The sequence below is a fragment of the Anomalospiza imberbis genome, chromosome 4 (genome assembly GCF_031753505.1).
Source record: "Anomalospiza imberbis isolate Cuckoo-Finch-1a 21T00152 chromosome 4, ASM3175350v1, whole genome shotgun sequence".
NCBI lineage: Eukaryota > Metazoa > Chordata > Aves > Passeriformes > Viduidae > Anomalospiza > Anomalospiza imberbis.
In genome coordinates, this window is record NC_089684.1 from 66,355,390 (window position 1) to 66,371,959 (window position 16,570).

The 16,570-nt window shown below is 38.8% G+C and overlaps 1 protein-coding gene across 2 annotated transcripts in view; it reads left to right on the plus strand.

Annotated features, from left to right (window-relative positions):
- Nucleotides 1–16,570, plus strand: part of LIMCH1 (LIM and calponin homology domains 1) — a 175,323-nt gene that overhangs the window by 113,495 nt on the left and 45,258 nt on the right. For both annotated transcript variants that reach the window (XM_068188951.1, XM_068188952.1), the window contains exons 8-16: nt 2,880–3,129; nt 3,798–4,073; nt 8,608–8,898; nt 10,136–10,390; nt 11,689–12,033; nt 12,721–13,041; nt 13,575–13,808; nt 14,759–15,004; nt 16,156–16,191. In XM_068188951.1, the coding sequence (XP_068045052.1) occupies nt 2,880–3,129; nt 3,798–4,073; nt 8,608–8,898; nt 10,136–10,390; nt 11,689–12,033; nt 12,721–13,041; nt 13,575–13,808; nt 14,759–15,004; nt 16,156–16,191 (2,254 nt within the window). The remainder of the gene's footprint in view (nt 1–2,879; nt 3,130–3,797; nt 4,074–8,607; nt 8,899–10,135; nt 10,391–11,688; nt 12,034–12,720; nt 13,042–13,574; nt 13,809–14,758; nt 15,005–16,155; nt 16,192–16,570) is intronic.

Consider the following 16,570-nt stretch of genomic DNA (forward strand, 5'->3'; position numbering starts at 1 on the left):
TGTTTGCCACAGATGTTTGCTAAGACATAGTATCTTGTCACATTCCTGAGTGTGTAACAAACACAAAATAAGATGAAAGCACACAAAGCTTGTTCTGAAAAATTAGTTTTTAACTAGGGTGCGTGCAGATGCTGTGTGCACATGTACGACTTGTCCAGCCAACACTTTCTAATTTGTCCTATTTTCCCTGCTTACTACTGCCATAACTTCACAGCTGTCTCCTCCAACAGTTGCAGGTGAGGTGTAACTTGGCTGACCTCTTTTATGTTGAACCTCTTCCTGTGGTCCCAGCAGGCCAATGTTTTACTCAGCTGTTAGGAGTTTTTGATAGAAACAGTATATTGGACTCGATGATCTTAGAGGTCTTTTCCAACCTAAACAATTCTATGATTCTGTATGCAAAGTTGGATGGAGGAAAACATTTTGCTTTCATTACTTCTTTCTCCATTCAAATAGGAGCTTTATAAACCACATAATATTATTGTGAACTAAAACTATGATTCCTTCCACAATAAAAGCCTGGATAGACATTATTTAAGTGATGCTAAGGTGATTAGTTTAGGTGGAAGCAATAAGTAATACTACCCTCACAAATGCCATCTGTGATTAGTTTAACTGTTGAGGAACTACTCTGGTGTCCCATGTAGAGCCTGTCCCTTAGCAAAAAACAAAAAACACCAGTGGTAGAGTAGAACAGTTATTTAAAACACAGTAGAATTGCAGACTGAACTGCCTTTAAAGTTGCCAATTAATAAAATGCTCTGCTTGGCCAGCAGTTGTGCATGGATCCTTTCAAGAATGATCTTTGCATGTCCATAGTGTATAATTGCTTGTTACTAGTTGTGGCAACTGTGCTGGTTCTACTTGGAAATGCAGAACAACAAACTTAAGATTATAAATTTAGAGCACAGCTGCATCTTCCATTTGGTACTTTGGCTTCAAGTGCTTTTTTTGCAAATTTGAGCTGAAAATAATTTCATGAGTAAGATATGAATAATTAAAGAAGCTGTTTTTCTTTGAAGTACTCAGCTTGGGGATGCTGGTAGGCACATCAGTAACAAGAGGAATGTGTTCTAATTCCTCTGCTACTGTGGTTATCTATTTCAGCCTTTCTATCTGCCAGTTCAAGATTGTTTTTGATGTGTTACAAAAATAGACACCAGAGCAAAGTCAAAAGCAATCAGAATAGCAAATAACAGTAAGGGATGTTTTTCTTATGTTCTTTTCTTAACAGTAAGGGATGTTTTACTTACTCTGTGCCCTGCTTTGTCTAATGGCACTACAGCCCTTCAAACCTCAGCTGTCCTCAGACACCCATGATTCTGTGATGGTATCTCCACTTTTTGTTTAGACATAGATTCAGGGTACCAATTGTGGTGCTAGTTGTCAAAGATCTTAACAAAAATTGTTGAAGCAAAAGATTACTGACAAAAAAATGCATTGTGATTTTTGTCTAACATTCATTTCCATTGTGTCGTGTCTTTTCCTACTGTTCCTTTTCGCTCTTCTTCGTCTCTCTCCAAGAAAATCATGAATAACTCAATCTACTGCAAAAGCTCTTCGCAAATAACATTCCTAGCATATTTAGACCTCTTTTTCTTCCCCCACTTTGAATTATACACAAACTACTTGTGATTTTTTATGACTTCATTGTTTTCAGTTGTTCAGTACATAGCACAGTGAATTAGCTATTAATTTACTAGTGTTTTGAATTAACAAGAGGACACAACCTGAGTGGCTTCCCTTCATCCTAAAAAGGAGGGCAGCTAATTGCAGATGCAAGAGCTGCAAAGAGGCCAAGGACCAGAGACATCCAGCTCTCTAGAGCTTGGAGAACATGCAAATGCTGATGGGACAAATGGCTGAACACACTCCATTTCACTCTTCAAACCAGGGCCCTTGATAAGGTTACACTGCTGGGAGAAAACTATTTGCGTAACTTCTTTGTGAATTATTTTAAAAGGCTCGGAATCTAGGCTTCCAAAATGGGAAGTTCCACACTGCAAATGCTCTTTAGGGTGTTACTCCTACAATTTGGGAATTTCAAGTCAGAAACTTGCCTAAGTTTCAGTATTTTAAATGTGTTGTAAATATCAGGAAGTTTAGTTAATTTGAACAAAATCAAGTGCTCACCCAACTCTGCTAACCTCAGATCTTATTCTCTCAAACTCTCGATTTTTCTCTGCCACTTTATTTCTTCACTGTACTGATCTAACATCTGAATCCTGAGATGACTTCCTTCTGACCTTGCACCTTTCCATCTGGGGATCAAGTCTCTGTCTATTTTGCAGCATGCTAGACTGATTGGCTAGGCAACCAGTGAGCGTGGAGAGAGACCATTGAGTCTTCTGGTTCACAGCAGCTGCTGCTGTTCTCAGGTCTTGACTGAATCTGAGGCTGTCTGTGTTCAAATTGCTGTGTTAATGTGTGTGTAGGAATATCCACATATTCCTGCCATTCTGCAGCTATACAGCATGCAACCTTTTTCTGCTTGTGCTTCAGTTAGGTACCTCCTATTAGTCTAGGTTCAAGAGTGTGAATCAGATCAGACATGCCCTTATGTACAACTAGGAGTCATGTGGGCTTTAGGTAAACTTCTGTCCTATGTGTTTGACAAGTCTAACTGAGTTTTACCCTAAGGTTTTTTGATGTGACCTGTGGCTGAAGATGAATTTTTCAGGGAATGATGGAATAAAGTTTACTGTCTGTGTAGATATTATGGCTATTACCTTCAGTGACTGATTTTAAAATACAAATGCAGGTAAAAGTGGCTAAGTGTAATTTTTTGGTGGTGTCTTCTCTGATTTATAGTTTAAAAATAACCCAAACAACTGGATGAAAGTGAAAATAAAAATTTTTTTTTTCTCCTTCCTCACTAGGGAGAGGAAGTGACTCAGAAACTGACCTGCCGCACAGAAAGATGCCAGATGTGAAAAAAGATGATATGTTGGCAAGGCGGACCTCACATGGTGAACCTAAATCAGCTGTGCCTTTTAACCAGTACCTCCCAAACAAGAGTAATCAGACTTGCTATGTACCTGCTCCGCTTCGGAAAAAGAAAGCTGAACGAGAGGAGTACCGAAAGAGCTGGAGCACAGCGACGTCACCACTCGGAGACAGACCTTTCAGGTAAGACTGGCCTGTCCACCTCCTCCTTTTCTCACTGATGATGCTTTAACACTTGCCCAATTTTCATTCTTTTCACAAGGTGTATGATGGTGTAATAATTCTCTTGCTGATGTGATACTGATAAGTCGTTTTTAGCAATTGGTGAGGCTAGTAGAAAAGCAACAAGTGGAAATCATTGTTGTGATGTCATTATTTACCATACAATGCAATGTATAGCTTCTGTTTGACAAGATATTGGTTAATGTAAGTAAGGTGGATGTTTGACTCAAACCCAAGGCTGGAAGAAACTGTTTTGGACAATCTGTTTCAGTTCTCAAGGCAATTACTGACAAATGATACTTAAAAGTAATGTTTTCTATATTTAATCAAAATAGATAATATTTTTGCTATGTTTTCTTTGTAAAATAAATGTATTTGTATGTTGTATTTAATACACCAGTATGGTTTATATAGCTGTGACTCTGTGTGTGACTCTGCATGTTGGTTTTGTCAGCTAATACTTCACTTTTGATTTGGACTAAGAAACAACTTCCTTTAAAGAGCATCATTATCTTCCCCGATTTTTCATCAGAATCCATCCTTTGGCATCTTGACTTCAGCAAAACGTGCTTATAAGTGTGTATGTTTTAAGGACAGCCTACATTAAACTACCTTGTATAATTCAATAGCAAACCCCACCCTGAGACCATAGAAGAAGAGGAACTGAATGAAACATCAGGACTGTGTGAAAAGGAGAAAGTGGGCTCCATGTCTCCTGAAGCAAGCTCCCTTAAAAATCAATTAGGTGTGAATCAAAGTGAAGAAAACTCCATAGATCAGTCTCCTTCATGTAGTACAAAAGAAGCATCAGCACCCAAGGGGAAAGATGTGGAAGAGATCAGGAAGTTAAGAAGACTCGAGCAAGCTGGTATTAAGGTCATGTCAGCAGCCCAGCGCTATGGCAGGTTAGCCCAACAGTGTGGGAAATCATGCACGCTTCACAATTTTAGGATTGGCTGAAGTGTGGGCTTCCTTGATCCGCTGTGATTTCACATCTCCTAACAACAATCCAGTCTGCTAAGCACTCACAATTGCTAGTGAAGGTCTTGGTTTGAAAAAGCTTGTGATGTGGCAGCTGTGGATTGCAGAGTTGTATGATGCTAACTGCATTTGTGTTGAGAAACTGTATTGTCTTACGGCATAATGTAAACAGGCTCCAGGAAAACTAGCACACAGATTACTTGTTGCCTTCCACTTAATGCTTTCTTGAATTTAATAAAAATATATAGAAATCTATATTAAAAATGCCTAATTAGGTAAAAGTTTTAGAAATTTACATTACTTGTTGCTGGTGGGATGATTTAATTTACTGAACCACACTTTTAAGGTGGTTAATATTTTTAGCTGTGTTAGTAAATGATACATTTATTTTTAATGGCAGGAACTATAAAAGCACAGTGCTTGTTAACACATGTACCAGTTTAAGTATGGAGCCATAGTTCAACAGACATAATTTGCCTAATTTTAGAACAGATTATATGTAGTTATTTACTTATTATCTGTGTTATTTATTTTTGGATGTTGTTCAATTTGGATATTTCCTGTTCTTTAACTTGAGGGCTGAATGATGGCTAGGTTCACAGCCCATGCCTTTCCATCATCTCAATCTCTTCAGCTCATGGGGATGACCTGCGAAGTAGAGTTTTAGCTAACGTGTCAGAAGATAAGGCACTTATAAACAATCAAAATGGTTTGGCTAAAGGGTAAGTGTCCAAATGTCCTCCTGTCCAAAACATTTTGGTTGATTGTGGGGTGAAATCCTAACAGTGAGTAGTTTATCAGTTGCTGGTATACAGTCTGGGCTTTGAAATGTAGTAGGAAGAAATGCAGCTCATATGTGGTACAATTTATTCATAGGTGCAGTGAAGCTGGTGTGCAGCCACATACAGATGTGCCATATGCAGATGAAATAGTCAAAGAATACATGCTATCACCTGTCCTCTTCTCAGGTCTACTTCACTGTTATCGAGCTGTACTGAACCAGTGTTTATGTCTGGTTGTGGGGTATTACATTTGACAAAACCCAGTACCAATGATGAGGAGTTACCTGGCATAAATTAGTTCTTCGGTCTCACTTAGTGTGCTAGGCAATTTGGAATCCATAAACCAGAGGGGTATTAGCATAATTCTATTCTGAGTCCAAGGCTGTAGTATTCATGGTAGTAATGTAGTAATATGTAGTAAAATGTAGTCATTGCCTGTGTTTAGCAGTGCAGTGCGTAACAAATAGCTCTGTTTGCATTTGGAGGATGCTTACCATGTTGAGACCCTTTTCCAACTCTGCTTGATCTACTGTTTTGATGTCCACAAAGGAAGGATGTGTGAACATATGTGTGGCTCTTTCCTTGGACAATCTGTTGCCCTTGCAGTCCATACAGAGAAGGGAGGAGAAATAACAAGTAATTTTTCTTCCTTGCTCTCAGTGGAAATGACTTGTGGCATTTGGCAGCTGGAAGAAGGAGGAGATGACAGTTTTCTGTTCCAGCTAAGGGTCAAAGAGCAGAGCTTTGTAACCCAAGCATCACTGTAGCAAAGTAGGAGCCTGCTTCTGGGGATTGTAGGAAGACACAGCAGAAAAGGCACAGGGGACAGAAGTCTGTAAGGAAAATTCTTTGTATGTGAAAGTGGAAGAATAGTGGGTGAGAAGAAGGGAAGAATTTAGTAGTGACACTTAAGGATACATTTAATTATATTTCTTAATGTCTTATTATTATTCTCTGAACATCTCCATTTTATATCTCTTCTTGGCATCAAGTTCAATTTTCCATGCACTAATGGCACTCAGCAATTCTCAGTCCCTCTTGTTTCTGTATTCCGATTATTTTTTCTTTCACCCTTCTTATTCCTTCATCTTTCTCTGATACCAGCCTCTCTTTTGTTTTTTTTGCCTGAAGTTGTCAGTATTATTTTAGTTCCTTTGAGTTGTTTACAGGCTGTTTCCTCTCAACTTAATGACCTCTGGAGGACACCTACTGTGACCTTTGAGTTCTACAAGGCATCTAATTGTTCCTAAAGCTTAAACTCAGTAGGGGACTTTTCTGAGTCCTGAACAGGAAAGATTTGAACTTGTATGCATACATACTTTTTTGCTTGAAGTCTAAGTGCTTGTCTCCATTGCTGCAGCATGTTCTAGCAAAGAGCTGCTTTAGTTAGCTGAATTTGATGTGATACAAATGCATGCCAAAAAGTAATTTCCCTTCCCAAAAGAGTGAATTGTCTCTGTTGCATGTTGTTTTATCGATATGTGATCCTCCTTGCTTGCTTATTGCCTGCATATCTGTCTCTTAATGGCTGTATTGTATATGAAAGGTAAAGATCACATTCAAGGGGACACCCTAAAAAGAGAATAATTAAGTGTGTTTAAAGAGATGATGGAGAGGAGAAATTAAGAGAAAAATGTCAGCAAGCATTTATGATATGTTCATTGAAAAATAATATGGACTCTTACCTTGACAGAGCATAGGGATCCAAAATCCTTCCATTGTTCTGAAATGCAATATAAGGCTCCACAAGCCTGTATGAGACCTTGCTTCAGGGAGTGCAAATGCCTGCAAGTCACTTTGGAAGCACCTGCTGTACCAGCATTGACCCATTTATTGTTTCTGCAACAGCTGGGGCTGGGTGTGCAAGAGCAATTTGCAGCTAAATCTACTATTTAATATTTGCTATCTATACCATGGTAAACTGACCTTAAAAAGACACTTTTGAGGCCATCATAAACTGTTTCAGGCGACCCCAAAATGTCACAGCTAATCTTTGATTCCATGAAAAAGATAGTAAATGAATGGAAAATACTCTCAACCTAGGAAGTCATTACTGAAGTCTAGTTACCTACGAAAAGCTGTAAGTTTCTCATTTCAATGACTCATAGTTGCACTTTTGAGTACTATAACTCAATATTTCTTTGTTGCCAAAAACACTGCTCTCAGAAATGCTACATTTGATGCTCTCAAGCTTTGCTACTGTTGGTGGACATGAGGCTGAAAAATCAGAAGTTTTTACTGAATAATCACTTGGTGAGCCAGCTGTTTCTGAAGCTGTTGTGAACACAAATATTCATGAGGAAAAGGGACAGCAGTTCCCATTTGGAATGCTATTGGCCCGTGTTGTTCTGTTGCTTTAAGTGAAATTTTGGTCCTTCAGAGAGATCTAAGGAAAAATTTGCCTTTAGCTAATTTGAGACTGTACCCTCCACATCACTAACAGGGGATCCTGATCCTGTGTTTTGCAGCATAAGAAGGCAAAGGCAGACAGTTTCGTGTGTCCTTTGAGCCTGAGCCAGGCTGGTCTGCCAGGGATGGTTTATGGCTTCCCCATAATTTTCTGCAGCAACTTTGTGGAACAGTACTTTGAAAGGGTAGCTGAGAATGTAAAATAAGTGGTGTATGTAGTGGGCTTGCAAGGATTTAAAATGTTTTAAATGCTTTTAAAAATCAGTCTTTAAGATAGTAGAGAAACTCAGAGCAACCCCTGAGCTATTTAGATTCGCTTTCTTAATGCCAGTCTGTTTAATCCTCTGTGATCCCCTCTATTTCACTTTGTATAGTAAGGTGTGCTACATGGCAGAGCAAATGCCTACAAAAGTACTGCATGGAACGGTCCTTGCTGCCCAACTTCCTAAAATATCAATATGAGCAACTAGATTTTTAAATGTGAGAGTTGCCTAACTCCTGCCATCTGTCTTTTCAGTTTGCCTAAGAGTATTGACTCTTACAAGTTAAAATAAGCTTAATCTTTATAGGTACCAGCTGTCAAGTGTCTTTACTGTCGTAATCTTCAGTAACAGCAAGGCTGTGTTGACAGCAGTTGTATTTCTGACAAAGGCAGGTGGCAATGTTTTCTGGCATGCCAATATCACTGGTGTGCTATCATTGCAGCTACTGTATGTCAGCATTGGCACAGAGGGCTTATTCTGTGGGAAAGGAAGGGTTAATTAGGAAAAGAATCAATCATGGTGCATGTGAAAAGAAAGTAGTTAAGAATGCTAGGGTAGACAACCTCAGTTATTACTCAGATTTTTTTTTTAATAGACCTATTAAGAAAAATGCCAAATATCTGATATTTCAGGACTCAACAACATTTGCCAGGGGTCAGATATTTGCATCATATTTCTTTGTTTGAAGTGTTCAAGAGGTTTAATACTGCCAGTTATGGTACTACATTCACTGCATCTTGTATGCTAAAATTTGTTCTTACTGGTTCTTCCAGCTATAGCTAAAATAAATAAAGGTCCAACATGCTGATTTTTTTGTGTAAAGTCTTTATGGATTTGCTACTTTATATGATAAGTTTTATTTCTATCTAGGCTTTGTGCAATCTAACAGCAGCTCAGAGCATGTTTGATTACCTGTGCTTGTTTTTTGACCTGGAGATTAGTGCTGCACTGCCCTCTCCTCCCCTGGTGCATCAAGAGCTTTATTTAATTTTGTTCTGTGTCAGTAAAAAGCCAATATGTGAAGACAGTGGAAGCACCCCAGATATCATCCTTCGCAAGGACAACCCCTTCATGACACATTATCAAGGAAAGGATTCTGGTTCAGAAGATGAAGCAGCCAGCAGAGTTCCTGATTTAGAAAAGGATGACTTTGCCACCCGGAGAGCCAGAATGAATCAACCAAAGCACATAGTACCATTTAACTCCTTTTTAGTTGGACCCTATACAAGTAAAGAGAAAGGTAAACTGGAAGATGGTAAAAAGCCATTGCAGATGGAAAAAAAGGAACATGCAAGGTGTGCATTCATGGTCTTATTCTCTCAAGTATAGTGCTTAATTTCACCATGATATATTGCTGTATAGGCCTAAAGCTGTCTTGGCTACAAAAAATAACTTACAGGTTAAAGTAAATGCAAAGCTTTATCATAAAATGAAACAACCTAATTTTCTGTTACAGTACGAGAAGTTTTAATTGGCTTTGAGTGTAAATAAAATAAAGACAGGACACTTTTGAGTGTCCTGAGACAGGTCATGAGCATGAGTAGTGGAGAATAAACTTAGAAAATATATTTTGCATCTCAGGTCTTTTTCTGATCACTTTCAGTGCATGTTTTTTCAGTGCATTTCTTTCACCTCATGCTCTTTTAATACCCTGCATGAAACATGGACCAGGTGAGTCTTTAATGAAGGCACTGAATATATATGCCTGCTACACTGCACTGAATTGTGTTGCCCTTGGTCCTAATGTGTGTTATGCAGCATTGGTTTGGGAAATTAATCAGACTTCAGCCTAGAAAATCTCTTCTTTCTTTAGCGCAGTGATAGAGACCTTTAAGAAGCTGCTGAACACAAATATTTGCTAGGTAGAGATCTTTTTCAGGAAACTGTTTTATTTGGGCAAACAAATGAGATTCTAGATAAAACCATTATATACACATTACAGGGAACCTTGACTGTAACAACTGATATGTTCAGAAAACTTGTTCTAATATTTAGGAGCTCTTTTCAATTTTCAATGTCAAATGTGTCATTCAGTTGCTGGTAATTTGATTATATTAACATTTTCTAATTACTAGTTTGATAGGACATCTGGGTACCACCTAACCAAAGTTTAATAGTCTAGTGCTATTGACATGACTCTTAAGATCAAAGAAATTGTATATAGTATGTTTGAGAGCAAAACCTGAATTCGCTGTGTGAATAATATTCAAATGAGATATTTGTAACTATTTAAGAGAAAGCTTATTGCATGAATGCTTAATTCAGTAATAACATAAACATTTTTCTTACTTGAGCTGAGAATAGAAGTTCACATGAAGAAGTGATCTCAGTAGTGCATGAGTGGGGCAGCATAGCTGAGAGGTTTGAACTTCAAATGATTCATTCCATGTTTACTTTCTAAAATTAATGTGAAACTAATATTATAAATTCAGTTTTATCTTCTTGAGCTCTGAACAACTTCTTTTGACACTGATATATAATTGCTTCCTCAAAATATCTTTCATTGCTGAACTGGAATGTGCATTAAATTAGAAGAAGACGGGTACACATGACATCAGTAAGGCAAACAGTTACAAGCAAAGAGAACCCACTTCTGCAAAATGACAAGACTGAGTCAGGGGAAGAACAGCAGGTGAAAGAGCTTGATAACGAGAGAGATGATTTGGCGAAACGGAAACCTCAAAGCATCCTTCCTCAAATACAAAAAGATGTGCTTTTTGTCAATGCCTCTATAACAAAAGCAGATCTGGAGACCTGGAAAAGATTGAAACTGTCAGGGGAGCCCAGGTATGGTTTCTGCTTGTGGACAGGATTGGAAGCCTGGGAAGCATGTTTAGTTTGCCATAATCTGCTGTGTGTGCTTGTGACTTTAAACTTGAAGAATGTCTCGTTGACAACCAGTCCTTTCCTATTTCGATTTTCAGGAGGAGTCGAAAATCTGTACAGATATGCTATCTGTCATGAAATTAAAGTTTGTCCATCATTTAGAGCACTCTATAGGAGTTTCACAGTCACTTTTCTTGTAGATACTCAACACAATATCAGGAAGGTCCCTCTGTCATGTGGCTGAATTTGCTTCCAAGCTGCTTGAAGTTGAGCAGCACAAAGTTCCAAGTGGTACCTCTAATACACTAGCAACTTATGTTGCTCCTTACCAAGCTGTCTTCAGGACTCAGGTTGGGACTATTACCTGAGGATTAGCATCTTAGCATTAATGTCTCAGTGCTGTTTTGAGACTTGAGCTGATACATTTGCACAACATTGTATTCCAGTGCTGTGCAAATACACCACCGCTGTTTCTCATTGCAGCAGGGCTTTCAGGAGCCTCGCTGTATGGTGTTTGTATGCTCTTGTTGTTAACAAAACCCTTACAAAGGGAGCCAGTATAAAGCAGTTATTCTAAGCTGTTTCCCTGTGGAGATGGACTATAATGTAAGCAGGTGATTTGTGACTCCAGTAGGAAAGGATAACAACTCCTAGCCTTCCTGTTTAGGTGCATGCCATTTTTGCAATTAAAGATGGCTGTCTGTTCTGGCATTCTTCTGACAATGTGGTTGTTGTATGTAATTTTAGCTCTAATAAATCAAAACTCAATCAATCTTTTGTCCTGAAGATATTAGCAATCTCTCTGTTACTTTTGAGGTGATTTATTAAAATCAGGATTTAGTCTGCTTAGTTTAGGGTAAGTGAATTGCCCTTGCTAGTGCTCCTATGCCACTGTAACTCCCTCGTGCCATAGTGCGTGCTAGTACCATACAGTCACATATAGTGTGGGGTCTGGGTATACGTGAGCAGATAAGGAAACTGTGGCTTTGTTAGGGTGAAGAACTGAATTTGGAACAGGCCATATGCTACATTCCTTGCCCTTAGGAAGTGCTTCCATTAATGTACTCCCCAAGTTTTCCCTGCAGGTCTGCAGTATCTTTGCATTTCATATGTCATTTGGGACTCAGTATGCCATAGCTGTTTATACCTGTGTCCTCGAATTTTAAAATAAAACCCCTTCAAAACCTTAGGAGCATTTAATTTGTTTTATTCTGAGTGTTTCATGTTGGGGGCATTCTTTTATTCCTCATTATGACCAGTGAAGAAGATTTCAGATGTTCCAGCAACACTCTGCCACCAGCTGATAGCACAGTGAAAGCAGTAGCCTGTGATGATTTTGCTGTCCGCAAAACCAGAGCAAACAGAAAGGCTGGTAGCCCCAAGCAGAAGTTTGTGCATTTTGGGCCAGTAACTGAGATTGATCAACAGAAGTGGGACAAGCTCGTTATTGGCAGAGCTTCATCCAAGAGTGGAACAGAAGAGGAAAGCAGGAAAGACGGTGTGGAAAGTCTCTCTGGTGTTGAAAGCTCTCCTTCAACTACTGCTGTCAGTCTTGGGTTTGCTGAATACAGCAGTGAAGTATCTGAGCCAGAAAATGAGTCCAGGTATTTGGTGTGGTTTAGGAAGTGCTACTGAGCTGTAAATGAGACCTGTTCTTGCCAGGTGCTGATCTGCATGGGAGTGAACTGCCGCATAAACCCAGGAGCTGTTTACGTGCACAGCCTTGTTCAGAAGACATCTGATGTGTTCAGAGCATCTTAACATGTTTAGAATTGCGCAAAACGCTGCACACAGGTCTTCCGAACGCTTGCTCAAAATTTCTGATGAGCAATAAAGTCACTGGTATCTCAGAGGCTGAGCTATCATTCATGCTTTTTCTTCTGCTTCAATTCCAGCAGCTTTGCTCTGCCTGCTTTCAGCACATAAGGAATTTGTCATTCAGCTTGCTGGCCTTACTGATCTTCAAAAACTGTTTTTTTCAAACCTAATGGATTTACTTTCTTTTTGAAGATGGTGTACTGCTGCTCTCTGTTTCTGGCATTTATCTGGCGAAGAATTGTCTGGGTTGCTAACACATTAACAGATCTTATATTTCTTTGGCGTTTCTTTAATCACTTAGTCTGTGACTGCAGCAAGAACTTTTAATGAATGCTTTTAGGAAGCAATTCATTCAGCTAAGTTTGTGTGTTTATAAAATATTTGCAAACTGAGTTAGATGACTCCTTTTCTTACGTTTCATTTGACCTGAGAATGTTTTGTCGTCTCACCCCTCCTCTCATTCTCATCACTAGTGAGGGAGGAGTCAAGTCAGGTACAGATGACTCTTGCAGGAGAATTTCTGTAACAGCTTCTGATGACATCTCTGAGGAACAAACCCCATGGAGTTTGAGCGAACAGCAGGAAAGTGCCAAGGAAGAATGTGACAGGAATTTACCAGATATAGAGAGAGATGATATGTTGGTTAGAAGGATGGGAATTTTTCCGAGGCGTACCACAAGCTCCATTCCCATAAATTGTCCTCCCTTGTCAGTCTCTCCTTACCTGCTGCAGCAGCAGCAAGAGGAGGCTGTAGCTCGTGAAAAGGATTTGAAGACTCTGCAGGAAGGAGAAAGGTCAGAGAACAGAAGCAGATCCCTCTGAGCCTGGTTTGTGTGTGGTGTTAGCTTGGATCAGTCAGCAATGTTGTCCCATTCTTCACATAGGCTTTAAAGATGTGTTTTACTCAATCATCATGGCATGTGTTTTGTTTTGTAAAATTACTTACATGAGTGTATCCTATGAATATAAAACAGCCTGTTTTCATTCATAATATTTAAGTACTTCAGTTGTTAATTGCTGTTCAGCATGAAAACAGTCTTTTGCAAACCGTAGTGCTTTGTCTAGATTTTTATGCCAGCTCCCAAGGGAATAAGTCATTGCATAGACTTGTATGCAATTCCCAACTTCTAACAAATCACCTACATAAGTGTGAGGTTCAACATAATTTCCTCGTACCTCTTGTGCTGTGGCTAAAGATGCCTGGTTTGCCTAGTTGTCCATCATTCTCAGCTTTGTTTTGAGTAACAGTACCTCACATTGCCTGAGCAGCCACTTGCTGTACAAGTGAGCGTTATCATGGAACAGTGTCACTTGTCTCTCTGAGCAGTACTGTCACACAAGAAGAGCACCAAGAACAGCTTGAAATCCCTCAGCTGCAGAGTGATGGAACAGAAAACAAAATGAAATTTCCAGACCCTCAAAGAGATGACATGTTAGCCAGAAGAACTGGAGCTTTTCTTAAACAGCCTGGGCCCAGTGTTAAGCAGTTCCTTCCCATGCCATTTTCAAAGCAGCAGAATAAGCAGGGCACAGCTACAGAACTTGAGAAGAAAACCATGAGGTAAGAAAGTTGTGTTTTTCTCCGTCCCTTTTAGCTAGACCTGTGGGCTGTTTGTCAAGATCTCTTTATCAGGAAGATTTGCTGGTGGCCCAGTAGTGGTTATTTTCATGCTTGTCCTCAGTTCTCCAGTAATTCTTTCTGCTCAGTAAAAGACAGTAGAAGGCTTCTGGCCTTTTTAGAAAAGTCATGTGGATACTCAGACTGGAGCTCTACCAGATACAAAATTCTAACAACATGTGGAAATAGATCTATGTGGCAATTACATTTGCATTTCCTTTGTAGAGGTTTCTGGTTAAATATGAGGTAATCATTACAAATGTTTCCAGCTAGAAATGGAGATGCTGGATGTAGTAGATTAGATGCTTGTCTATGGCTTAACTAGTGCCAGGGACTTCCTAACAGGAAACCTAGAGATCTCAAGATTCTTCCTGATAATGCTCAATGTCTTTCTAAACATCTTTGTTCAGATGTTTGATGCTGTGTGAGTGTTGAAGCTTTGGAACAGAGTTATCATTTGGTGGTTGAGCCATATGCAAGCAAGAATGGAAAGGTTCTTACTCATCAGCCTCTTCAGAGTACTTGAGGAGAAGGATAGGCATGCACCTGTACAGACATGGATGAAATACTAGCTTTCATCTCAGCCAGGAGAAAACAAACCTGTCTTCTACCATAGAATTCAACAGTGGCTTGGTGTTGAAAAGACTTAATACTTTAATTTTCAGTGGTGTTCTGGACAGTTTATTTTCTGACTTAAAAGAATGGTACAAGCATTTGACTCTTACAATTATGGGTTTTGCTCCTGCCCCACTTAGTTTGTCCTGTGTCAGCTATTTGGGTTTGTAGGGCCTGTTTTTTTGTTAACTTATAGTTAGGTTTTTCATTATGTTATGTGTGATTTTTGAAATACTGCTTAATACATCCCTTTACACTACTGCCTTTGGCTCACTCAGGCCTGAAAAATGTCCACAAGTCTATACTAATAGCTCTGGAAAACCTGCAATAAAGCCACCACAAGAACAGCAGCAAGGGCAGGAGGACAGTCTCCCACCTACAGGACAAGATGAGATTACTAGTACTGCCCAAGTGGCTGAAGATGGCAACAATGAAGTCCACCTTAATCAGACATCTAAGCTTCAGGAGGCTCCTGAAGAAAACAAAATGGAAACACTTTCATCCAAGGATGAGCATCTGCAAACGTGAGCTTTCTGGTGTGAATCACGCAGCTTGCAAACCCCTGTGTGCACACTTGAGAGTTCAGATTGTGCTTTGCCTGATGTGTTTTCAGTCCTGACTACAACACTGTATGTCAGTAATACACATTTTAGAAACAAGAAAAATAGCTGTGTTATGCATTTTATTTTGATTTTTAAAAAATATTTAAATTGAAAGCTGAGCGAAAGGAATGTTTGATTACAGTATATATGTTGAATTGCGAGAAAAGTTTATGAAGAGGAGATGCTAAAATGGACTCTGCTCATTGAGGGATGCTTATTCTATTTCTCTCATGATTAATGTTGTAGTATTGACTTTTGCACGTGATGCTCTTTTATGATAAATCGTATATATATATGTGGTTTGCATAGCTCTAAAGAAGACTACAATTTTAGTGAAGGCTGCTGGTTTGTGTGTTACTGGTAACTTTTTTCAGCTATACTCCCCCGCCATGAGGAAAGAAAACCAAAACCAACTAACAAAAAAACAAAAACAAACAAACAAAAAAAAAACCACCAACCAAAAAGCAAACAAAATAATCAAAACCTGCAAGCCAACCAACCAACCAAAAATAAACCCAACAAAAAACCCCCATCCAAACCAAAACAACAACAACCAAAACATAAACAAAAACAACTTAAAACAAATAAACAAAAAACACAGAAGAAATCCCCAAACACAAAAACAAGACCTACAAAAAGGAAAAGGAAATGGAGTGACTCACTTTCTGACTATAGTATTTGTCTCTTTCATGCTTCAGTAACAGTGGTACTAAGCACTGCTGTGGAATGTAACTGTTAAGTTTTATCTCCATTCATTGCATGTATGGAACAATGTAAAAGCTAAGACATTTTCTATTTTCAGTAACTATTTTCTACACATATTTTAGGTATATTTCAGCAGATTTTATAATGTGGGGCATGTGTTTAAGGAGGGATGGGTGGTGTTCTCAAGTAGTTTGACCTCAGGATGATCAGGTAAGTCTTCTATGATGAATACATAATCCCTGAAGAGTATGGTTCTATTTTGTTCAGCTTTACTAGGAGAAGTGATAGTTGTGCAAATTATACGGGTCTAGTTGCAATTACTACTTAATGTATTTATCCACAATCTAATTTTATATTTGGTCTTGTAGATTCGGCCCCAGAACTGCTGTGTCTGATGACGCAGAGTAAGTTGTCTTGTGTTCACAAGATTCTGTTTTAAACAACTTACACTGCATGCTTTCCCATCTTTCTACTAATTTAAAATGCAGTTGATGCATCATTATTATTTTGCAGTGTTTTGGCAAATAAATTTTTCAGACAGCACTGAAAAATGGAATGTGATATGGCTTACATTGCAGTTAAAAATAATTTCTATATAAAAACCCTTAAAAACTAAGCATAATACTAATGTCCAGCTGTTGCTTAAAGTATTTTTTCCTCTTTTTTTCTTTTATTTTGTCTTGGATTTCTTCTGAATTTCCATTGCCTCTAATCAGCTACAGGTAAAGAGAGTTGGGTTGAATTTGGGTGTTGAAGAAAATAATGAAGTATGAGAAAGAATAG